General features: G+C 31.3%; 2 protein-coding genes across 2 annotated transcripts; both read right to left on the bottom strand.

Moving 5' to 3' along the window:
* Positions 1 to 6,758: 6,758 nt before the first annotated feature.
* Positions 6,759 to 8,346, bottom strand: LOC100306220 (FCS-like zinc-finger domain-containing protein). The gene is made up of 2 exons (NM_001248665.2): positions 8,033 to 8,346; positions 6,759 to 7,359 (listed from the first exon to the last, which is right to left on the bottom strand). Exons 1-2 carry the CDS (start codon positions 8,206 to 8,208, stop codon positions 7,188 to 7,190), a joined length of 348 nt encoding a protein of 115 aa, NP_001235594.2. The 5' UTR covers positions 8,209 to 8,346; the 3' UTR covers positions 6,759 to 7,187.
* A 13,906-nt stretch (positions 8,347 to 22,252) lies between these two features.
* LOC100780778 (ATP synthase subunit delta', mitochondrial) lies at positions 22,253 to 25,724 on the bottom strand. Its single transcript, XM_006576630.4, has 2 exons — positions 25,269 to 25,724; positions 22,253 to 22,765 (listed from the first exon to the last, which is right to left on the bottom strand). Exons 1-2 carry the CDS (start codon positions 25,515 to 25,517, stop codon positions 22,421 to 22,423), a joined length of 594 nt encoding a protein of 197 aa, XP_006576693.1. The 5' UTR covers positions 25,518 to 25,724; the 3' UTR covers positions 22,253 to 22,420.
* Between the last annotated feature and the right edge of the window lie 463 nt (positions 25,725 to 26,187).

Below are 26,187 nucleotides of genomic sequence, written 5' to 3'. Positions count from 1 at the left end.
GTGAATATGCATAATTACATAGAAACAATAATTCGGTACATGTCATACACATAACGAAAATTAAATATGTTCATATATATATAATTAAAATTTCAGTTTTACATCTTTAACTCAACAAAATAAAACTTAAAAACCAACTACGGAGGAGTTGATTACAAAACACAACTCTCTCCCAAAATAACGTCAACGTCATTACGTTGGCTCGGCGGCTCCTCACCAGAATCTTACTCCCTACACCCTGCCATTGTCATTCTGCTCCCACGAACAAGGTTCGTGATCATCACAGGTATCAACCACACGATACAAAATTGCAAGGGTGAGTTTATTATAAAAGAACCAATACCAATTCCAAATAACCACAATTAGCAAGGAACATAGGCAAACATGATAAGCATACACAACAATCATTATTCAACACTCATATCCAACAAATATTCATCATTCACATCCAACAATTACTCATCATCGATCCATGGACCCAATCAAGACTGCACAGAATGATGCATGCACCTGACTCAACACTCAGATGCAATGTGGTACGTACCAACAACAACCTAATATCAGGAAATAGCCTAAGCGTGTCTACACGACACTCTCACTTAGGGAACTGTGCTGAGTTTGTCGAGACCACCCGGTTGTGCACGTAACACCCCCTCTCCCATAGGTGATCAGCCTGGGAGCCCAAAGGTGTTCCCTACCAGGTGACAGCCCCCTAGTACAAAGTACACTTGGCCACAGTTACTCTATTTCCTGTGTCGTATAAGCTATGATCACAGCCAAAGGTAAATGCCAAAGACCATGGACCAATTAAAGCACCTAAGCATCCCCTCTGGAATGCTTAGATTCTCTAACCACGCTAGTTACCCACGTCTGGGCCATCCGACAAGGTCAGTGCACTCTACCCCCCCCCCCCCCCCATGACATACACTTCATACGACGTATGATCGTGGCCAAAAGCTAGTGCCAAAGACCCTGGAAGGTCAGTGCACAGTGCCCCCCACGATCATACACAACATCCAACGTATGAACGTGGCCAAAAGCTAGTGCCAAAGACCCTGAAAGGTCAGTGCACAGTGCCCCCCACGAACATACACAACATTGCACATGCCAATGCATTTCCAACATCAATGAACAAATCGTATTTCCATGTCACTCACAACATAAATATCATCTCATCTCAATGACGTTATCAACAACAACAACAACCTCATTTCATATTCACATATTCATCAATAATAACAATTCATGTTGACATGGTCTTTATTAAAAACGTCATCTCAAATCAATATCATCATAATTATCATTATCATCACATATCATTTAAAATCCTTAATGGCAACATCAACAACAATTCAAACAAACACAACAATATCATTTCCACACGCACGGTCTTCATACAACACATTTCAAACAACCAGAACAATATCATTCATCACAATACATATATATATATATATATATATCGCATCCCATTAGTTAAAACGTAATTTTCTTTGAAGAAAAATCAGCATGCAACAGGGACAGGCAAATATCCTCATAGCTAGGTTCCCTGACCCTAACTATGATGTTAAAATGGTAAATTTTATAATAAACTCCCCTTACCTATAGTGAGCTACCCCACGGATTCCTCGTCGCGTCACTTGAAGATTCCTTTTTGTCCTTGCTTGTCGATTCCACACAAGCCTCTACCATGCCAAAACGAAGGAGACTTAGTATGGATTTAAGAAAACAAAGCTAGTAACAGTGCTCTGGGTCAAACACCCACATCACTACATGAAAGAGCTGAGAGTATTTCGGGTTTTACAAAGAAACGTAATTTGGAAATTCCGACCACGCCAATGTGACCGGGGTTCAGTGTAGGTTACGAAAATAACATGCATTTCATGAAAGGATAACGTTTACAAAGTCTCTTTCTCTAAGGTTTTTCAAAGGAAGCATAAGACATGCAATGGCGGTTGAAAAGTTAGAAAAGATGAAAAGACAAGATGGAACTAACAAGAAACAAGCATAGAACCATGGTTACCTCGAAAGAAAATGAAAGATCAGATTAGGGTTTTTGTTCTCTACCGAAACCGCAAGCCAAGTTGGAAATTCTGCTTCGATTGAAGGGTTCCTCTCGGTGTGGGTTTTCAATGGAGAACAATGATGGTTTGGGGTGACTAATGGTAGATGTGGATGATGGAGAAAGTACTTGGAACTTTAGAAATGGATTTGGAAGAAAGAAAGAAGAAGAAATGGCATTTTTCCTAAGCTACACAAAAGCAAAGGCTGAAATGCTTAAATAGGAGATGCTCTCGGGAATGGAAGCTTCTAGCACACACCAGACATCTTGTCAAAGATCCCAACGGTCCGATCATGGAAAATTGTCTTGTGAAGTTGCAGACCAAATTTCGAGAAGATCCAACGATTAACGAACGCTGGGCATTGTTTTTACTGAGGCAGCTTCATGTAGCTTTCTCTAGAAGCTTCATTAAGAGGCTTCCTCCAGAAGCTTCCTCGTGGCTTCTTTGAGAAGCTTTCTCAAGAGGCTTCTTTGAGAAGTTAGATCCTTATCTATCCACACCCCTCTATTAACTAAATTAACTTCCTTAAGAATAATTACGGATGAAAATAATGCAACAAATAATCAAACATCAAACATAATTACTAATAATATATAGATATATATATCAGGGTGTTACAAAGCACACCTTCATCGTTGGTATTTACAAAAGAATGCCTATGAACGGAGAAAGATGCATCGCATGTAGGACCATGAAATGGAGGCTTCAATCCCTTCTCATTCTCTCTAACGTTTGGGAACCCTAACAGAGCAACCGGAGAAGAAGCTCTAGAGAGCATAAAAAATGCCACAATTGATAACAGAGAATGCTTGAGTGACTACATCGAGGTAAGGGATGAGTTATTCACAATTGGAGATTAGTGAGAACATGTGTAGAGATCCTTAGAGTATCAATTGGAAGGAGTTTTTGGATGTTTCCGTAATTTTTTATTTTATCCTTATAATTATAACTGTAAATTATATATGTTTGATGAACCAGTTGATGTTCCAATGAGAAATTATTGTGAAATTGATGTGTTCTTGTGTTGAGTGTGAACCCTTAAAAAAAATTGAGTTCTTTTTATTAACGTGAATTATATTCTAAATAATATTATTCAATGACTTATTTTATACAAATTATTATCTTGTTTTAATTTTTTCCATGACGATGATCAACATGTTATGTGTATATATTTATTGTAATAATAAAATAATAAATTAAAGAAAGTTGTAAGGTTAATGCCTAGTGATAATTTCTTTTGATATAATATTAAATTAATTGTTAAAAAAACTCTTTTGATTAAAAATAATGTAGCTTGATTTACTATATATATATATATATATATATATATATTTGTTGTCATGCAAATATGATTACTGTGTGATGTGCATATGAGTTATGAAGCGTAATAAATTATTATAATGATATTATAATATTATTATGAAGATTGAGTAGTACATAGTAGAATGTGTCTATTTGCGAGATACATGTAAATATGAGATGATTGATTGTGACATTATGAGATGTTAAATTGTGATCATGATATTTGGTTGTGAATAAGTATGTGTATTTAACACTTATGTGACAATAATTATGTTCTGAGCTGTGAATTATACAATAATCCGATCAGTGTTGATATTGAGAAAATGTTTATGCGTAGTGTTAAAGAGAAAGTGTAGGTTTCCTATTTAGGAACCAATGTTAAATTGTAGCGCAATGTGTTGAATGTGTTTAAAACACGAGTGTGAGGTCGTGGGTATTATATAATTCATGAGCAGTGTCTATAAATTGAATTTGTGATGAATTATGAAATAACATGTTGCTTTGAGATCATAATATTGTTATTGAGATTGAGTATAAGTGCAAAGTTGAATATGTGTTAATTTGTGATATACATGTAAACATGTGATGATGGATTGTGACATTATAAGATGTAAAATTGTGAACAAGTTTTAGTTGTGAATAAGTGTGTGGTTAACACTTGATGTGACATTACTTGTGTTGTGAGCTGTGAATTATACAATAACCCGACCAATATTATCTTGAGAAAAATGTTGATGCGCAGTGTTAAAGAAAAATTGTAGGTTTCCTATTTAGGGATCAATGTTAAAGAGAAAGTGTAGGTTTCCTATTTAGGAACCAGTGTTAAATTGTAGTGCAATATGTTAAACGTGTTTAAAACATGAGTGTGAGGTCGTGGATATTGTATAATTCATGAGCAATGTCTGCATGCAAAAAAAATTATTTTAGGGGTTGGACCTGAATTAGGAGGGAGAGGCCCTGACAGACTCTTCGGAGTGTAGGCCTTGAGGGTAAATACACCTGGTTTGAGTGCTCTTTTAAGCCTGTGCCGATCCCACATGGTTGGAGCATTCTCGCAAAACAGCGTGACCCTGACTGGTCTCCCTATGATTTTACTTAGTGAGAGTAACCTGACATACCTATGTTGTGGTGTGTCTTGTTATGTACTCCTAAGCGCCCCATGGTGGTTTTTACAAGTTTGAATATGATGTAAAAGAAAGTCAACGTGAGCCTTTTACCCTGTTGAAAGAATTTTATTTAAATGTGTTTTAAAAAATTTTAATTAATTATGATTTCTTTTCCTTTTATTAGTACATATATGTATGGGGTAGAGGGTATCACACGTTGAATGTGCATATGTAGATATTGCAAGCGATGTGGATTCAAGAAAGTCTAAATTAGGTTATTTAATTACTTTTGTAGGGAAGATGTTTCTTGGGAACTTAAATTCCAAAAGTGTGTTACATTATCAACCACTAAAGAAATATATTATTGTAACAGAAGCTTGAAAAAAGATACTATGACAAAAAACTTCTTAAGTGTGTTAGGACATCAAGATGATTATATGGTGATCTACAATAATCAAAATACCATTTATTTAGACAAGAACCTCATGTTGCATACTTTCATTCATGTTTGGAACATATTGTTATCAAATATCATTAGACATGAGAAGCATTAGATGGAAAGAAATTGAAGATTGAGAAAGATACATATAAATTTCAATTGGTCTAATACAAATACTAAGTCGATGCCAACCAAGAAGGTTGAAAACTACTCTCAAGAAGTTTGTATAGTAGTGCATAACAAATTAAGCCAATAATGAAGACATTTGTTAGAATTCCTTCCTAATTGATAAAGTACCATAAACAAGTAAGTGGTAATTAACCATATGTATACCAAGATGTGCAATACTTGAGGACCACCATTCCAGTTTAGGTGGTTGTTACGTAACAACCCTTGGAGATAATTAATGGCTTGTAGATAAAATCAATAGATAAAGGTGGCTTATATATAATGTTTTAGATAATGTGTAGTTTAGAGATAATTTATCTGCAATGTGATGATGATATATTTAAATAATAAGATGCTAAAGATAATTCTAAGATGATATCAGAGCATATCCAAGATTAATCAAAAGGATCACCACTAATATTATCCACACACCAAGCTCAAGAAGTATTAGGCATGAAGGGTATATTGGAAAAAATTCAAGTCCCACATTGACTAAAAATAAAATCAAGTTGAGTATATAAGTAAGGGACAACTCTCACCCATTCTTTTGGGATTGAATTAGGTCCAAACTCAAATTATTATTTATTTAATTGTTATTGTGATGGTGAGACCAAAAAAATCTTTCAAAACTTATAATAAAATATTAGTATGAATTATAAATACGGGTGTTTCGTTCTTATATCATTTGAATAAAAATCAATTTTAGTTTTATGTGTAAAACTAATAAATAAGTTTATAAAATTCAGTTTATTAAATATTTGTTAGAAGTTAAATATTTTAGTAATTAATTAAGTTAGTGTTTGGTTCGTTTATTTGAGATAAAAATTTTAAAAATTTGTGAGTCACACCTTTACATTTTACTTTAATTTAAATATTTCATTTTTTTATCGCAATTCATTGTCACACATTTTTTATTCCTTAAAATCAAACTCAACGTAAAGTAAAAATAAAAAAAGAGAATAAATATGTTTTTAGTCCTTATACTTTTATTTTTTCTTATTTTTAGTCTTTGAAGTTCTACATGTTTTTAATAAAATATAAGAAATAAATTGAATAATATGAAACTTCAGATACTATAAACAAGAAAAAATAAAAATATAAGAATTAAAAATATATTTTTCAAAAAAAAAAGAAAATCCAACCTCCCCTTCACTGATTTCCTGTATCTGTACCTGAAGTCAAGCTAATGATTTGAAACAAGTTATTTGTAAGCATAAATCAAATAAATTGTTTTTATCAAATAAATAAAGATTCATATTAAACTCAAATTTCTAGCTAAATCATTATATATATATATATATATATATATATATATATATATATATAAAATTCAATTTGTGAATATAAAGCTTTTGGTTGGTAAGAATGCAAAAATATAATTTCTAAATTGAGAGATATATTTTGGTTTCTAAGAATATTTATAGTGAAAATAAAGATGCAAAATTTGACACACTTTCAATTAATATTTTTTCATATGTTAGAATTCCCAAATCTAATTTAAAGTTACCCTGTAACCAAAAATCTGAACTTATCTGTTTAAGGATCCAAACTCTTCCTATTTGGACAACTACTCGTTGGCTCAATTGAGATTTTGAGTTGCTATGAGAATGAATTTTTAGTAACTAACGGATATTTTCATTGAAAGGAAAACAAAATTTTCCATAATGAACACATGATGTTGGAAGACCATAACAAAGTTTCCACTCATCTAGATCTTTGATGAAGTGTGCTTGATACTTTTTTCCATTGCCTCGATTTTCAGGAAAACAAAACGGCATCTTAATATGAATATCCATGTTGTTTCTTATAGAACACTCAAAGCAGGTAGAGTAAAAGAGTGATAAAAAAGGTCAAATCAATATTATCAAAAACAAACAAAAGGAGCCAAAATTCTTTGTTGATTTTTTTTTTCTCCCAATGGAAAACCCAACTTTTTTCTTTACAAAGGCGGCGAATTGAAGATTCATCCCGGGTTATCAGAATCTTCATGGATTATTGATGATTTCACTTCTTCATTTGGAACTTTTTCCATTCCAATATTCCATCTTTTTTTCCTTCAAAAATTGGGCACTTTCCCCACTCATCATCATGTCATGGATTATTCTTTGATTAGGCCACTGCAACTGTGCCTGTTCTTACAGCCTTATTGGGTGTGGAATTTTGATTGGTCTCTGATTGTCTCACACCCCTTTTGGAAGAAAGCTTCCAACTTTTCTCCTTTGACTCATCAATCTCTATTTGTTCCTGTCTGCACTCTTTGCTACAAAATGGTGTGTTCCCTCTGCATAGCAACAATTCCAAAATACTTATTAGAAATTAGAAATCTAAACAATTAGATCAAGTTTTCAATTAATCCAGAATATAATGATAATCTTTCTTTTTCATTAATAGAAGTATATTACATGGATCAGACAATGAATAAATAAAACCAACTACATGAATCCCACAAGGTTAATCAGGACAATACCAATAGGTTGGTTGTTAGTTGAGGTGAAACTTAATCCGATTTTCTTAAATAAGGTTTTAAATTTGAGTTATGGATAAAAAAACGTTATTGAAAAGAAAAAATCTCATTAAAAATGGTCAGTTAAATTCTCCAACAAAGATTAATCATCTACCAAAACAGATAAATACTTGTACGAATCAAATACCAATAAAATGTTAAAAAAATTAATCCAGACAATAGTAGAGAAAAAAAAATCAACAAAATTCTCAAACTAATCAAATAATTATCGTAACTTTATTCTAGATCTGAAAAGACTAAGGTCTAGAACATAGAAAAAGGAAACAAAACTTCTTATGCCCCATATGAAAATTCAGTGTAATTTATTTTTTTTTTAACATAAAAAGTTGATCAAATCAACAAGAATCAGCATCTGGGGTATCACTAGGTGGCTCATAAACAGATGAAAGTGGTTTGAGTGACCTGAAGTGAATTAAAATTGAGCTAATACCTGTACATGAAGATGTCACGGTTTTGGCCGAGTGGTTTTCTGCAAAGAAAACAAGCTTGGAGGAAGTGAGGCTCCTCAGAGTGATCTTCACTTCCAGCATAGTAAAACATGCTAGATCTTGGAGAAGGAATTGAAGAAGAAGAAGATGGTGAAGGAGGGGAGGGAAAGGTAGTCATAGATGAGTGTTTAGAGAAGAAGGAGCTAGAAAAATGCAGGGAATGGAACCTTAGAAAAATGGCTATTATATAATGATAGGTTTACATGCATTAGATTATATAGGGTAGAGCACATTGCAGAGTATGCTCCTGCTCTTCACCAATCATGAGGTTTTAATATTATATTAATACTATGTTTATATCATACTTCTTAGGCCTAATTTGTATTTTTCTGCTCTTACAGAAATGTTAATAACCTTCTTGAAGTTTCTTTTAATTTGCAAAAAAAAAACTTACGATATTGGTCCACTTCTAAATTCATAGGGTTTTTCTGTTTTAAAGTTTTTTTCTTTTAAAAGTAAAACTATTACTTCAATTATATTATTATCTAGTTATATTTGTTTTAGTATGAAGAAATACCTTTCGGCAAGAAATTTTTTAACATCTAATTTTTTAATAGTTATTTTTTATGATTTAATAATAGGTATTTCATTTTGGTGTTGTTTTAAAATGACAAGAGCGTGAATTCTTTTAAATTCTGTTCTCTCTCTTTTTTTTACAAAATTAATTTTTTATAGATAAACAATTCATCCATTTACACACACATATATATAGTTGTTTTTCACTTAGTTTTACCATTAATGCCATTATAAATAGTTTACATTGTTATAATTAACATGTTTTTTCTTTTAAAAATATAACTATTATTTCTATTTTTTACCAATAAATTATTGGTCTGAGTGATATTAAACTTGATTTTTTTAAGTAATGTCTTGAATTGAGTCTTCTGAATGAAAAAAATATAATTAAGAGATGAGATCTCATTAAAAGTGATCCAGATTTGTTGGCGAATATTAATCATCAGCAAAATAGATAAATATTCTCACACCAATGTTATAATGACAAAAACAAAAATTCTATTTTTTGGAATTAAAAGTAATTTAGAAAATAAATATGCTATAAACCAGGACATTCTTTTAAATATAATTAAAAATAATAATCAATATTACAATAACTTTTTAACTGATTTTTTTAATATATCTTTTTAATTGATATTCTTTAAAAAAAATTAATTGATACTCTGTATGTTTTTATTTATAAGATTCAAATTTAAAATGATATTTTTTTATAAAACTTAATTTATGATATTTATTGTATTAATTATTTTTAAATTAAAAATATCCTTTATTAAAAAAGAATATATTAATAAATCATTAGAAGAAAAAGAAATATTAATAATAAAAATAATTTTAAAAAAATTATAAATTTAAGATAAATTTATTATTAGTAACTAAATTAAAAATTTACCTTAATGAATTATTCAATCTTATAGATAAACAAGAATAACATAAAAAAGAAACATAAATAGTAGTAGTAGTGATTAGTTGCCCAAAACATAATTTTGATCAATATAATAAAATCAATCATGTGATGTGTTAGATGGAGAACTTGATTGGTAGGTACCGTCCAAGTGCGTGCAATTGGTGTACCAGAATAGCCCCCATTTGAATGATGGGCCACATATTAATTCAAAAAAATAAATAATAAAAAAAAGGCAATGGTGGTTTTTGGACGTCATGAAGTTGAAACTCGAAATCTTTGGGACCTGTTTCTTGCACTACATGTACTTTTCCCAAAAAGACCTTTCCACTTTAAATAACCTTTTTAATATTTGGTCATTTCTCTGTTGAGTATTTGTACTACACTCCCAAATGGGTTGCTTTTTCACTCTCTAATTGAATCATGTCTCGACTAATGGCAAAAAGACCAAAAAAGAAAGAAAAATAAATAAATCATGTCTTCAACCAGGTTCTCTTCACTTGGACTGTTCCTTGAGCAATGGAATCCTTTTGCTTTTATATTCAACTTTTCTTTTAACTATTTGTCGATACTGTGCTTGCTGGAATGAACAGAACGTGGCACTTGGGAAATGATGCGATGTCAAGTAATTAAAAGGCACAACGAGGATGATCAAATTTTAAGATTTTGTGTGTCATAGCAAATGTCTCATAACCTATGAAATGAGAATCTTTCTTTTGCTTGGTATGTCTTCCTAAGATACAAGTTGCATGTGAGGTCTATGTTCTAGATATGACGCATGGTTATATTAGTGTTAATTCAAAAGGAAATGACGTATTTTTTTTAGATTAAAGATTACCAAGTATCATATATAATTTATTAAATTAAAGATTAATTTTATTCGTGTTTCTTACTTATTACTGATCTAATAAAATGTTATACATAATAAAAATTAAATATTAATTTTTTCATTAAATATATCATTTATGTAAACACAACACATTCTTGTACCATTCTTTTAATCTTATGGAGTTAAAAAAATGACGTATGCTTGAATTTTTTTAATTTGTATTTTTAACATATAATTTATCAATTAACTCTTCTATTCATATTATTGCTAATTACAATAAGCATAATAGAGGAGTTACATACATTTCGAAATGAAATTCAATAAAGCTGGAGAACTTTTGAAAATGCCCATGATATTTTTAGAAGTTTTATAATACTAGGAGTATAGGATACGTTTTTGCTTCCCAAAAAGTTCAGAAATTCATGTAAGTGAAAGGGCATAGAGGTAATTGTGTCACTCCCATCTCATCAAAATCAAACAAACTCATGATATCAATGCTGTGCATGGCCCCAGCTACCACTTATGGCTGTTGCTTTACCCAGCCCGTCACTTCTCACAATTCTAGAACAATTACAAAATAATGTAAGAGAAATTTGATAGTGGGATTGGTGAATTTTCCCGAAAAGGGAAGACTTTTAATTTTGAAATAAAAAGATTTGTATTGTGATTGAAATATACGGCACTACTTACATAAAAAGATATTGTTTAAAAAGTAGTATAATTTTTACATACCAAAATGATAATCTATGCTTTATATAAATAATAAACTAACTAATTTACCATTTTCTTTAATTTTATATTTTTAATTTTATAATATACTAAATAAGTGAATATTTTTCACAAAAAAAAAGTTCGTCTGTCGTCTTTCTGTTTTGTGATAAATATCAAACTTTATACAAAAAAAAAACATTAATGTTTTTTCGATAGATAAAATTATTATATTAAATTATGTGTTTTTCTATCAAAATATAAAATATAATAAATTTTATTTTTTAAATCAAATTAGTGGGTCATGTATTTAAGTATCATTAGTTGCTTTTTAAAGAAATATAATCATTAGTTGCTAAGAGTATTGATACCCTAAAAAGGTATCATTTATAGCGCTAAGAATAACTAACCATTGCAATTATTTATTCAAATAAGGTATTAATGTTATTATTGATAAATAGTTCTCGTTACGTATCCAATTTAATGTCTTTCATGCAATGTTCGGCTCACTATGAAGTATAAACCTTTTATTTAATTGTTTTCAAAATTAAAACAAAATAAATGTTAATTAGTCTTTAAAAGCCGTGGGTACGAGAAAGGTCATTTCACCTTCAATATAAAGAGAGTTTGTGCTTAAAAGAATATTAGTAATACAAAGGTCACTGTTTAACATTTTATTTTAAATAATTTTTTATTAATTAAATTTATGTGAGTTTTATTTATTTAAAAATAAGATTTAACGAATAAAAATATATTAATAAAAGCATATAAATATTGCTGATTTTTTTCATTATACTAAAAATCTTCACTTTTTTCATTTCTTTTGAATAACAATAATAATAATAATGAGAATTTTTATAGAATGAAATGAAATAGGGATGACAAAGAGAGGAGGAAAAAAGTTGGAAAAAGCATTCATGGAGCTGACGGGGCAAGGGACCCACAATGAATGAGAAGGCGACAATAACCATCAATGTGGGACCCATCTGACACATGGTCTTGCTGGCGCTTCTATTCACCAGTCCTTGTCGTGCGGACCCACAACAGCTACCCGTGCATCGCGGTCAGCCACTACCCCTGCTGCCCGTTGCACGTGCGCTCCCTTCACTTGCGAATCCAGACAGTCATTGCAAATTGCAACGTGGCTCTCAAAAATATAAAAAATCAACTTGATAGTAGTAGTATACATTTCGTCTTCTCCTCTGATTCTTTAGGCAGAAATTAAGTATTGTGGTATGTTAGGTTTAGAGAAGAAAGAGAAAGGAACTATGGGTGCTTACGGATTGAATTTCGTTAAACCTATTGGATTGGGTTGTATTATTTTATTAACATATCTAATCCAAATTAACTTGATAATAATCGGAATGGGTTTGATCAATCGTACCTGAATATTTAAAGAATATTTTTTATTTTGTAAAATTGATTTTTTTTAAAAAAATAATTGATTTTTATATAAAATTTTATAAGTATATAATAATTAAGTGCCTTCAAAAGAGATTAAATTTTAATAATATTTAATTAATAAAATTAAAATAAAGATAAAAATAACAACTTAAAAAATCAAGGTTAACTTAATTTAATAATTTAATAAAATATGTTAACTAAAAATTAAAATGTTTTATATTTAATATTAATTTATTTAATAATAATAATAAATCTAATTATATATCATTGGTTGGTCAGAGTAAAAATAATAGAACTTGTTATTCTATCCTTAAGTTAATCAAATAGTTCAGGTTAAGAGATTACTCACATTTATAAATATCTTCAAAGAAGATGAAATGATTAAAAAGAAAGTGAAAGAAAAGTAATTTTTTTTGTGATTCATAAAAATCGAACCTAGGTATAAAAAAAATTATACCAATTCATATATATTATTCAACCAATTAATAAAAAAAAACTAAATTAAGTATGTGTATAAAATCATATAAATATTTTGGGTGAAACTAAAACAAAATAATTAAGGTCATTTTTTTGGCGTTATTATGTTCTTGTTGCAACATATCTATCAAATTTGTAATAAGATTATTGATACAAAGTTTTCTATTGATTCTTTCTTTTCAAGCATATTTTTTTTAAAAAAAAAATTATGAGGCTCATACTTCAAATCTTATTCAAGAAATCCAAATCTATGTTTCAATTGAACCACAACACATTGGTAAAAATCATAAGGTCATTTAATTTTTTTCACTTTATTTCTATTTCTTTTGTTTCTATCTTGTTCCTAATTTAAGCAAAGCATAAAAGACTTAGCATGTGTTGATTTGATCTCTGTATGTTACGATTTGGTCAATATAACACGAACCATTTATCGTTAAATTGATTATATTACGTATACACTTTCAGAATTCAAATTAATTGTCACTTATGAAGACGTACGAAAGTATATATTTAGATGATATGATAGTCTTCACATGCATTTCATTCAGAAACTCTTTATGTACTTTGGCACAGTAAGTAGTTTGTTGATTCTGGTGAGTTAACGCGCTAAAGAATTTATTTTTTCTTAGTTATGGTTTTGAAAGTGTTTAATTTATATATAATTTTTTATGGCATTAAATAAGTTTTTAGTCTTTTAATTATTTCAGATTTCAAATTTTAGTTTCTTTTCAAAAAAATTGACATTTTTTAAGAAAAAGTTTGATAAATTTGAATTCATCATCAACTTTCTTTCAATATTTTTAATTCATCGTATTAAACTAAACTTGTTAAATATTGATATGTCAAACAAAAATTCATATTAATATGACATATGAGAGTCATGGGACATAGATATTATGCGACAATCTCATGTTATATTATATTATCACGTAAATAAAGGTATCACATGACATGATTTTTTGTGGGATATTTTTTAGTCTTTATATAATAAATTTTAAAATTTAGGTTTTAATGCCTACACCACTTTCACCTTTCAAGTTTTATTCTTTGATTTAGTCCCAAAAATTGAAATTACAATCTTTAGTTATTAATTAAATTTTGTTTTGTTTTAATCATTTTTAGAATCGTTAATCTCTTCTTCATTTATTTTCATCTTATCAATATTATCACAAACTACCATTCAAACTATTGATATTTGAGTTTCTTCTTTGGCATGATTTTGATCTCTGGTATTAGAGCCTGATGGGGAAATAAGAATATTATTCGTAACGACATATGTTAACTGATTTCATGGATCTGAACTCACGTACAGTAATCGTTTTCGTTCGTGTATAGTACTCTTAATTTAAACAATATATGTTTGAACAGTATTTCTGGAAGTACAACAATTTGATATTTTAGTTGAATGATAGTGTAGCAGTAAGCCTCGTGAATGCGAAAGGGCGGTAAGGCTAAGGTGCATTGTTCAAATAAAATATTTAGACATAATATACTGGTGGCTATAGGAGTAATGTTCAAATTATATTGTCTGAGAAAGAAAAAAAAAGTTAATTTTTTTTTCAGATCCAAGAAATTTAGTAACGTATAACCTTATGGCAACATTTCTATGGAACCACATGAAGACAAAGATATTAGAGGATGAATTAATTATGCCGCGTCTTTTACGTTCTTTCTCCCGTATTTCTTTTAGATCTAACTCGTCTTCATCATCGTCCTCAATAAATTCCCCAAGAAACACCAATTTGCTCAACGAGCAAGAAAACCAGACCCACGAGGTCGCCCCTAAACACAATCTCTTCGATAAGGAGGTTCGATTCGAAGATATAAACCAAAATATGGATGACAGGAATATTTCAGAAATCCGTTAGGACACACTATATATTCTTGAGACAATTAAAGACAAACACAATTTTGATTACATAATCAAGACTGTAGAAAATAATAGGGACGGATTTCATTTACTTTCAAAAAAATTCAATTTATGAACATAGTCGAAAATACAAATACTTACACATAGGATGTGTACAAGTAGCCATCAAGCCTTTAATTGATATGGGTATAGATGTCGCGGTATTAATGTGCCTTAAAGACATTAGGCATAACAAATTTGAAGATTCCTTGATAAGGACGGTAGAAACAAGCCTAGGACAAGGTCCGGTCTACTTTAATTGCTATCCAAACAAAACAATGAGTCTAATGAATAGAAACATTCTTGATTCTTTGTTCTTAAAGATCCACTTTCATGGCCTTGACATGAAAGAAGGATCAATTCCAGCGACACTAATCTATAGGATTCAGTACAAAGTCATGAATATTTGTGCATCAAGAGTCCTTCTAAAACCACAAAGAGGAGAGACAACCTTGTTTATCACTGATATGACAAAGGCCAATGTTTCTCTTTCAAGAACCATAAAATGGGATGAAGTAACTATTCCTAAAAAATGGGTCATGAATAAAGCCACACCATCTGTTCCCCTACCCGGTCCAACCATAGAACAAATTAAACAAGACAACTTTGGTAAGGAAGAAATAACCTTTAACAGGAGAAATTCTTTCTCATCAAGGATAGAAGTCTCTAGGTCTGAATATGAGTTAGCAAGAAGGTCTTTTTTGGTGCGAACCCGTTCAATTCCAGTAGGAATAACCAGATCTGAGTCACACAACTAATTTCCTACTGTAAACCTCCAAGGTTTAGATACCACTTCTAGTATACCTAGAACAACATACAACCAAGAACAAGAGAACGACCAAAAGTTGATCGAATCTCCAACTTACTCCTCTATGCATGAACCTTATGATGTTATCTGACAACTTTAGCATTAATAAGGAAACCGTTAGAAAATACTTTTATTCTCCGGAGCATGAACTTCAAAGGAGATGATTTTTTCAACATTTTAAGGGTTCAAACAGAAACAATCCATGACAAAGCAAAACTGTTGGGGAAAAGGATCTGAACTTGCTGTGCTTTTAGCCGGCTCAAAATCTAAAGAAAGCCTGGCTAAGAATCTCAAAGAAGTTCTCCAAATGTTACAGCAAGAAGAAGAAGGATCTTCCTCAAAGAAGGAAGAAACAAGTTCGTCAGAAGAAGAAGAAGACCCTTTCTACCAGAACGAAGATGGTTGTTTTGGTATTTCTTTGAATGATGATTAAAATATTAATTGTATTATCGGTCACATAACCGGTTGTATGTGCAATTGTAGAAATAGTTCCGGTCAAGTAACCGGTACTGTAGCAAATAGTGAATTTTTTGGCTTTAAAAGGAGTCCTCGACCTTAATGTGATGCACCCTTTCATATAACCATTTTTCAGGTTTTTAGAGAGAGAGGCGCTTTGCATAGAAAAAATCTTTGTAAGCTCTTCTTTCAATTTCAGTTTGAATAAACTTAAAGTTTTTTTTTTCACATCCCTTCTCCCTCTTGACCGATCCTACGGCTTTGTCGCCGCTTCTGTTTCTTTTATGATTTAATTGCTTTAATTTCTTAAGTGTAAATATATACAATCAGATATAATATATATATATATATATATATATATATATATATATATATATATATATATATATATATATATATTATCTGATTGTTTTTAGGGAGAGATTTTAAATATATAATATTGAGTTCTTAGGAATTATAAATAAGCATCAAAATGAGGTGGGACACGTACAAGTAGTAGTCCCAAATCACCCACCCTTTAAGATAAAAATTGTGTCCTATGTTTATCTCATACTTGCCATAAGTATTTCTTAAGCATATACCTACAAAACTTATCCATATATGGTTATATCTACGAGTGTCTATGGTCATTTGTAACATCCTCTCTTATTGTGAGAAAAATTATGAATAAAATGTAATAACAATAATAACTATAAAATGTAATAAGATGTTATAATGATTAATTGGAGTCAGCTACCTCCAAGGGCTTACGCGCGACCTTCTCCTAACTGAGCAACTTATATGAGTAGCACTTGGTAGTAGGAGAGACGATCTATGCAACACATGCTTACCTTGTATATCTTGTTGGTTGCTTGATATTAGCTAGAAGAGCTTATCCTATGCATTAGTCGATACTTGCCACTTGTTGGTTATTTAAGATCTTAGCTGATGTGTAGCTGATATGCATAGGGGGCTATTACCTTGTGTTTAATGTAGGATATAAAAGACGAGATGATGATTAAGAGAAAAGAAAAAAGGAAAAGTCCAAGATTCAATCTCTTTTATTAATAAAAATTAACATTAATGTTTGCCGATTGAAAAAACAAAATCAACCCTATGTTTAATGTACAAGCACCTAAGTGATGCTAGCATGCATAGCACTCACCAATTTTTAGATGTATAGCCCTTATTCAAGTACAATTTTTGTACATTATTTTGTTTCACTATTCTAGGTTTTGTTTTTTGTTTTACTATAGATATTTATGTTAATATGCTTAGTATGCATAACAGTTTGAGCATTTTCCTACTTTCAATAGTCAATGAGACAGACAAAACATACACTGAACACAAAGTAATGACGGATTCAAGATCCTAAGTCAATGGATATAAATTATAAAAAATAAAATCAGTGAGTTCAATTATATAAATATAGATGAAATAAAATATAAAAATATAAGATTTTATTTATAAATTTGATCAATTTTAAAAAATGAGGAGGTACAAGTGCACACCCTCACATGACTGTAGTTCCGCCACTGACACAAAGCCTCATGCTTGTAGATGGAAGCCAGGGGATTTGGACATTTTGAGCCCTCGAGGGAGATCATGTACTCTCTCCGACTAGATGATGTCATTTGAGGATCATAAATAGTTGCAGGTGTTTCACGAGATGCCATACTTTTCTGGTTTCCTTCGACTTGGCAACCACTTTTGTGCGTATCTACCAGAGACAGTCGTATGTCAATTTGGTCACATATAGGAGATTCCTCGATCCCTTTGTTGAATTGTAGGGCATGTGCCCTTTAACGAGGTAGTTGATGAGTAGTAATAACTAAAGTTGGACATGTGGTTAAGTCTGTCGGGAAACCTACAACTAGAAAGCCTGTCATGCGAAGCCTGCATTTCAAACATACTCAATTTTAGCAAGCTTGCACCTGCTAGCCCACGGAATTAGTGGGTCGACCCATATAAAAAATAAAAAATTAAAAAATTAAATTTTAAAACGTAAAGTTGGAACCATTTTAAGAACTATGAATTATCAAATAAAAAATTATTTGTCCAAAATAATTACATAATTTACATCTCAAGTCACCTAAAAAAAGTATTTTTTTCATATCATATTTACTTAATTTGTAATTCTATATTAAATCAAAATTATCACCATTCACCAAACCATTGAAAAATATATAAAGTACTTACATTCTATATGTTTTTTAAAAGTTATTTTTTTCTTAATTTATGCCCCTTATTTATTAGTATCATATATGTTATATTAAATTATAAAAAGTCTGTGAGTAAAACTTGTTTAACACGCAAGTAAATGGACTGGGCTAAAAAATTTGCATTTTAAATGAAGGATATTGCTTGGGGCACCCAACATTTTTGCTGGGACGCCCAACAGTTTTCATAAATTCCAAAAATACCCTTAGTATAAGGGTATTTTAGGTTATAAATAGCAGCAACAACTTTTTATTTCTGCAACACCATTTTTTCCCGTAAAATCTAGGTTACTTAGTGTTAGTTGCTTCCGTTAAGACCATTTTTGAAGCGTATTTGGTCTCCGATGATATAGGAACATTGTTCAGGAGTATGGGATCAAGTTTGGTTAGTTTTTGTCACCGGAGAAGACGAGGTACGCAAAAAAAATTTAAGAACCTACGGATTGACAATCCGTATGGTTCATACGGATTGCTGATCCGTATGAATCATACGGATTGTCAATCCGTATGATTCATAGGGATCAGCAATTTGTGTGAACCATACAGATCATCAATTCGTATGGCTCATACGGATTGACAATTTGTATGAGCCATACGGATTAATTATCCGTATGGTTCACACAGATTGTTGATCCGTATGAATCATACGGATTGCCAATCCGTAGATTTCTAATTTTTTTTAAATTGTGAATAAAATTATATGAATTATAATTTTAGAAATTTTAAAAATAAATTTTTTGTAATAATTTTTTTTGTAAAATTGTGTGAATTTTTTTTAAAAATAATTTTAGCAATTTTAAAAATATTGATTTAGTGATATTATTTTATAGTGGTATAAACAAATGTATTTAGTAATTAAATTGTTAAAATAAATTATAATATATATAAACTTTTTAAAAATTAGTAAAACTAACATTAGATTGCTTAAAAATTAATTTAGTGATTAATTAAAAATAATTTAATTCATAAACATGACCAAATTAATTACTAAAAGATACTGTTTGTCGCACAATATTACTTCAACATTGCAAAAAATTTATGATCAACACATAGTAAAACAACTATTATATAAGAAACTGGTAACTAACAAAGGGATAATATTAGACAAATTGTTTGTAGCAAAAACATAGTTAGGGAATTCCTAATAATTAAAAGGAATAATGTTCAAAGTCCTAATAATGTTGAATTTAATTCATAAACATGGTCAAAATAAAACATGGTTAACTGTTAGATGAGAGAATTCAAAAATAACTTTCATGCTAGCTTTGAAGGATAGGGTTTCACAAAAATATTTCCATCCAGCTCCAATTTTAACTGTCTTTCTCCAGTGATTGAACACAATTCGACATTGTGCAATGTCCTCCAAATTCAAATAAGTCCAGCCTTTGTCTTTAAGAAAATAATACATGGTGCTTGGAACGTCTTGATATTAAGATTAATGTTATGTCAACAATTTATGAAATTTAAAACTTGGAAGATAAATAATTGCTGACAACTAAATTGGAAAGTTGCTTACCAGGCTGCTGCAGGTAATTTTGTGCGGAGTGAGATACACCTTGAAAGTGACAAAATTTGGCACTTGATGGTATAATGAGTGTCATCTTGGGAATGATTTTGGAAGGATACTGCTCTTGAATATGGTGAGAAAGAATACACTCTTACCATAATGAGTTAACGACACTTGATGATCTTTGGTCAGGTGATAAAAATCTCTTAGTGTTGTCCACCCTGCTACAATGTGGCTAGTTTGTCCAAATCTTGGTTGTAGACAACGGTATGGAAATTTTCATCCTTGTCAATGAAATGCCATAAACGATCAAGTACGTCTTTTCTCCTTACAACAAATGACCTACCAACTTCACCGTAAATCTACATTTGAAATAGATAAAGCATTAGAATGAGACGAATAGGTTGATTAGTTGCACAAAACAACAAAATAATGATATGTTAATTAAATCAAAATGAAGATGACCTGGTCCTTGGCATTAATGGTGTTTAAAATAGCATCTGGTGGAACCACGACTTTCAACATGATCTTGGCCATTTTGCAGCATTGTCTGTACTCTTCATTTGTTAATTCTGACATAATTCACATTCAAGCATGATATTTAAAAAGATTATTATACAATGATATAACAAAATTTGACACTCAATTAGAAGTCATGGTGAACGCCAATTCATTCTTAACAATTGACAGAATTATTAATCTATTAACTCGACATATATTCGAAAGAAAAATTATTTCAAATAAAACTGTTAAGTAGCAGATACATAAGCTGAAACAGACATATAGATGTTGTTCCAAAGCATATAGTTACTTCAAACTGACACAAGTACATTCATCAAACAGTTTTAAACATTGGGAGAACATGACAAAAATTAGTCATCAGGATTATGTAATTATTTTTACCATTAATGTCAAAGTAGGTGAATGAAAAAGAAACTCCTTTACACAGCGTATAAAAAATAACAATTTTTCTTTTACGAAACATCATAACAATAAAAAAAATTTAAAAATAATTTCGACTTTATTATTTTCAATTAAAAAAACTATAAAAAAAACCATATGGATCACTGATCCGTATGGTTCATATGGATTGATAATCCGTATGAAGCATATGGATCTGTGATCCGTATGGTATCTACATTAAAAAATAACACCACAAAAAAATTATAAAAAATAACAATTTTTTTTTACGAAACATCACAACAATAAAAGAATTTTAAAAAATAATTTTGACTTTACTATTTTCAATTTAAAAAAACCATATGGATATAACACCACAAAAAAAATTATAAAAAATAACAATTTTTTTCAAAAAATAACAATAAAAAATTTTAAAAAAATATTTCAACTTAAAAAATATTTTAAAAAAATCATATAGATTGTCAATTCGTATAAATCATATGGATTGACAATCCATATGAACCATACAGATTGTCGATCCGTATGGATTTTTTTCCAGAAAAATTGCGTTTTTGGAAGCAAAGCAACACATTGAACTCCTACTTTGATTCAACACAACAAAGCAACACATTGATTCATTCAATCAACCAAAACAATGAATCAAGCAGAGTGCATGACAAAAACAAACAGAAAACGAAGGATATACAAGATGAAGAAGAAGAAGATGAACCAGGAAGAAGAAGAACTAGAGGAACCAACAACGACCGTCAAAAGAAGCATGTTTGCCAAGCGGAGGAAGACGAACTAGAAACATCACGGGAGATAGAGGCAGAATGAAGAAGAAGCAGAGGAGGAAGAAGAAGCGACAAAGAAGAAGCAGGAACGACGCAGGAGAGGGAGAGGCAGTGACTTGTTCATAAGAGTCACTATTATTATTTATATTAAATAGGTGAAGGACATTTTAGTCATTTCACCTAGGTTGTTGGGTGCCCCAGCAAAAATGCTGGGTGCCCAAAGCAACCCCCTTAAATGAATTCTAAAAAAGACTTGGAATGTGCGTTACTTTATTGCAAAATTGTTGATCCGGATGACCATCCGTATTGCAAGATTTTAAATTTATAATCTAATCAATTGTCGGAATGTAATGGATTTTATAATTTAGAATTTAAAAGATATAAAAAGACTTTATAAATTTAGAATATTTGAAAGAATTCCATACATTTTTAGACAACATTCAACTTTATAAGAGTAGTCTATGAAAAAATAACAAAGAAACTATATGATTTAAATAAATAAAAATAGTAAAATCAATACAATAATTGATCCTAGTTCTATACTCTTCTAAATAATATTTGTCCACATATTTAATGTTATACTAGCCTTTCATATATTAGCATATTCTCGTACGTGCTCTTGAATTTGAACAATAGAATCAAAATTATGGTCTTTTTTTTATTTGTTAACCAGTATTTGCCATACAATAGGATAATCCAAAACAAAAATGAAACTTTTGTTTCTAATTTCAAGGTCTTGCCCAACATCCTTGAGCTAGATGGAAGCTGTTGAAATATTATTTTATCAAGTCACTTTCAACATAGAAATTCATGGTGAAAATGTTCTTTTAGCAACTTTGATTACACCGAGACAAATCAATGCCACATAGTGGGGGGAAATAAACAAATACAGAAGGAAAGACTTAACACTACAGTACTTATTATTAGCCTGTAAGAGCAGAGTTCAGAGCACTATGGACATCAACCCCAATCTGAGCTTCAGCTTTCTCCAAATCAGTTGTGGCTGAGTTCAGCTTCTGGGTGAAATCTTGAAGACCCTTCTGGACTAGATTCGCATCAATTCGGTCCACCGGCACAGCCTCAACAGCTATTATATCAGCAACAGAGTTTGCATGGATGAATGCAAAGCCACTGCTGACAAAGTACTTGGTCACATCGTTCCCTTCATGTACAGATAAGACACCAGGTTTCAACTCTGCAATTGTTGCTACATGTCCTGGGAGAACACCCATCTGCCCAGTTGTTGCTGGTACAATGACCATATCAACCTGTTGCACAAAAATTGTTATTTTTCAAGGAAGATCGATGGAGATTTTTTCTTACTAATATCCAAAACTTCGATAGGATGAAATCAGTGAGGATGGAGATGTTGCAGCACAAGAAAATAAAACAGATAACCAAATGTGTCAATAATGGAGATAACTACAATGCAACAAATTTGAAGTTTCCACTTCAGATAGAAATCAACATTCTTTTCTGATATGGTGGCACTGTAGTATAAAAATATTCAGTCCAATCGATGTGCACATGGTTTAATACTAAAATAATTTATATGTGCATAAAGCTTTCTGCTCCACAAAATAAATCTGCTGCTTTATGATGACAGTTACAAGGATAAGAAATTGAGACTGGCATATTAATTCACTTATAATCAGATACCAACAAATCACATGCACAAGGTGGAGAGCAAAATTACAGTTACCAATAATTCTGATTTCACTGTTTATTTGATCCTTTTTTCTTCCTGGACTATCAATGCCACTGCAAGCACACTTTTGTAGTTACCTAAATTCAATTACATATATCACAAACTACTAACACTATCTCATACAGCAATGGGAACCACTCAATTCAACAGCATGGCCAGCTGTCTTAAGTCTTAAAGTGGCAGGCTTCCATTAATTTAATTAGACGAGTCACACCAATTTAATCAGACACCTCAAAATTCACTTGCACAGCTGACACGCTTAAAAGCATCTGTTTGATATCCAAATCACAAAACATCTCACTCAAAAGATAACAAAAAAACTTTTTCGAGAAATAATAGTGGTTTGGAATAAGACTGCTTCTACTGATCACATTTGCATGGATTAAAAAATGCAAGGACAAAACTGTAGGAATAAGCATCAAACAGTCAATACAAATTTGTGTTGCAAGGACAAACTTGAAAACTATGGTGCCATGAAACAGCATCATAAAACAACTCCTTCAATAAAAGCATGCTCCCGAATGTTATTATGGCATAATATTTTTATGATACTGTCCCTCTACAAAATTTACTCTAAGAGCAACAAATAGTCAGTGCATCATGTCTTTGCAGTATTCAAAAGGAAGGTTTACGTGAGATAAAAAATAGGTAAAATTCTTTTCGATGCTTTTTCTTTTGAGGTAAAAGCAATGCTAAAGACACTAAAAAAGAAATATTAAAACAGGCCTCTTGCTAATAAAATGCAGATGGTTTGGAAATATATTATGAAACAGGTTGTAGAGCACATTATCATAGTTTCAAGTTTTATGGGTATCCAAAATAAAACACATTCAAAAAGGAAAAATTAAAGCTAGGAGTAGCATAATTGAATCCAGATGTCGGTTTTATATAAAAAATGTTCAATGCTTGATAGAATTTCAAGATTCGGTCCCAAGAAGAAATGCTACTAAGGCCAAGAAGCAATAATAATATATATAGTCTCAGCATTCATTTCCTGATATATAGATCTTGAAATCAATGCATGGTAATGTGTGATACTTATATGTGAAAAATAACAGGGTTACCCATTCAAATTTTGCATCTCTATGCTTATGGTTAATTAGAAAATGTTAAGCTTGATTATATTTTGTTTAGAACTGAGGCAACATTCTTCTTTATTTATAAATTTTTTTGGATAACTGAAGAAAGGAAAAGCATTTGAAATCAAACAGGGTGATGAGAAAAAAGCTAGATCTCGTTGTCTAGATTAGTAACAACTCCTTATTAAACAAACAAGGGAATGTACCAAGGAAAAACACATAATTCTACAGCATTATTTGATTCAGGAATTCCTAAAATCCAGAAACAACACCGTTCCCGCATAAGAATTTTGTATACATTCAATTCTAGATTATATAGCAAGGGAAATGGGTTCCACACAAACAATGACAGCATACATAACAACATTATGGAAGAAAACAAAACCACTTATTGTGCTTATAAAAATCATAAAAAATAAAATCAAATACCTACTTTTATTCGCAAAGTATAAAGCCCTGAAAACACTAGAAAAGGATTAAAAAAAAGATCAATTTCAATTCACAATCAATCGAAACAAGTGAACGAAATCTGAACAAAGTATAACAAACAGCAAGAAAATGTGTCCAAAGAACAGACCAAAACAACCCAAAAATGGAGCATAGGATCCTAAATAAGCAGCACTCTCACAAGCAAGCTGATGAACACTGAACAGGATCCTAAATTCACCTTTTAAATCACAAAAGTAAACCGCACACACACACACACACAAAATTCAAAATTACGAAACTTCAAAATTCCGAGGATCTAAACAAAAGATAAATAAACCAAAAAAAAAAACAGCGTATTAATATATTCATTTCCATCAAACAACCCTAAGACCAACCTCGTTCACCTCAAACGAGTCAAACCCCACATCAACCAGATCAGCACGCTTGAAATGCAGAAACCGAAAACCCACAATAAACCACATCCAAAACAAAAGCTTCCACAGATTTTTAAAAAAATAGAAAAACTTAAAAAAAAAGGAAAAAGAAAAAAGTGACCTCTTTTGCGGCCAATTGAGAAGAGTAGGGCAAGACGAAGTTGACTGTGAGCTTGGAAGGGAGAGCCGAGGGAGTGGGTGGTCGGGGCTTCATGTACGCCAGCGGCGTCTTCGGCGGGTCGATGTTGGGGCTCACTTTCTTCCACGCCTCCGCGAAGGCGGAATCCGCGGCGGGGGTCGCCGGCACGTCGGAGGAGAGGCGGCGGCGGGAGGCGCCGGTGAGGAGGGAGGAGGTTGCGCGGCGGAGCATCGCGAGATTAGGGTCGGATCGCTCGGTCTCGCTAGGTCGGAGAGAGAGAGAGAGAGAGAGAATGGGAGTGTTTGTTTGTGTGTGATGCGAGTGAGAGAGAAGTGTGAAAAGGGACGAAAAGTTTGAAGGAGGAGTGGGTTTACTTTGGAGCAAGGGTTTGGTCTTTGAGAAATTTTGGGCTTATATTGTAATATTGGGCTCTAACATGTCTCAAGAATGGGACCTGAATTCTGCACCTCCCATTTTTTAAAAATTTCAACCTATCCCTTCTTCTTTCTTCTTCTTTCTCTTCTTTCTTTCGGTGGAGCAGCAGACACACAACCCCTTCCCCTCGTTCTTCTCTTCTTCCCATAGCACACCCCGCTTTCTAGTTCTTCTCCTACTCAAGTCTTCTTCTTGTAGTCATTAGAGGTTCCAACGTAGAAGTCCTTATCCTCCTGTAACTCTCCATGTTGTAGGTAAGTTTTAACGCTTCACATTCACATTGTGGACTTGTTTCCTAAACAAACTTTCCAAAATAATTACTTTTTCTTCTAGAATGACTTTTCTGGAAAAACCTTTTCCAGAAGCAAAAAATAACCATTTTGAAAAGCCTATTCTAGAATGGTTATTTCTCGCTTCCAAAATGGTGGTTCCAAGAATCCATTTCCGAAAGCAAAAATAGTCATTC

Source organism: Glycine max, chromosome 3 (genome assembly GCF_000004515.6).
Source record: "Glycine max cultivar Williams 82 chromosome 3, Glycine_max_v4.0, whole genome shotgun sequence".
Taxonomy (NCBI): domain Eukaryota; kingdom Viridiplantae; phylum Streptophyta; class Magnoliopsida; order Fabales; family Fabaceae; genus Glycine; species Glycine max.
This window is presented reverse-complemented; position numbering and strand designations above follow the sequence as displayed.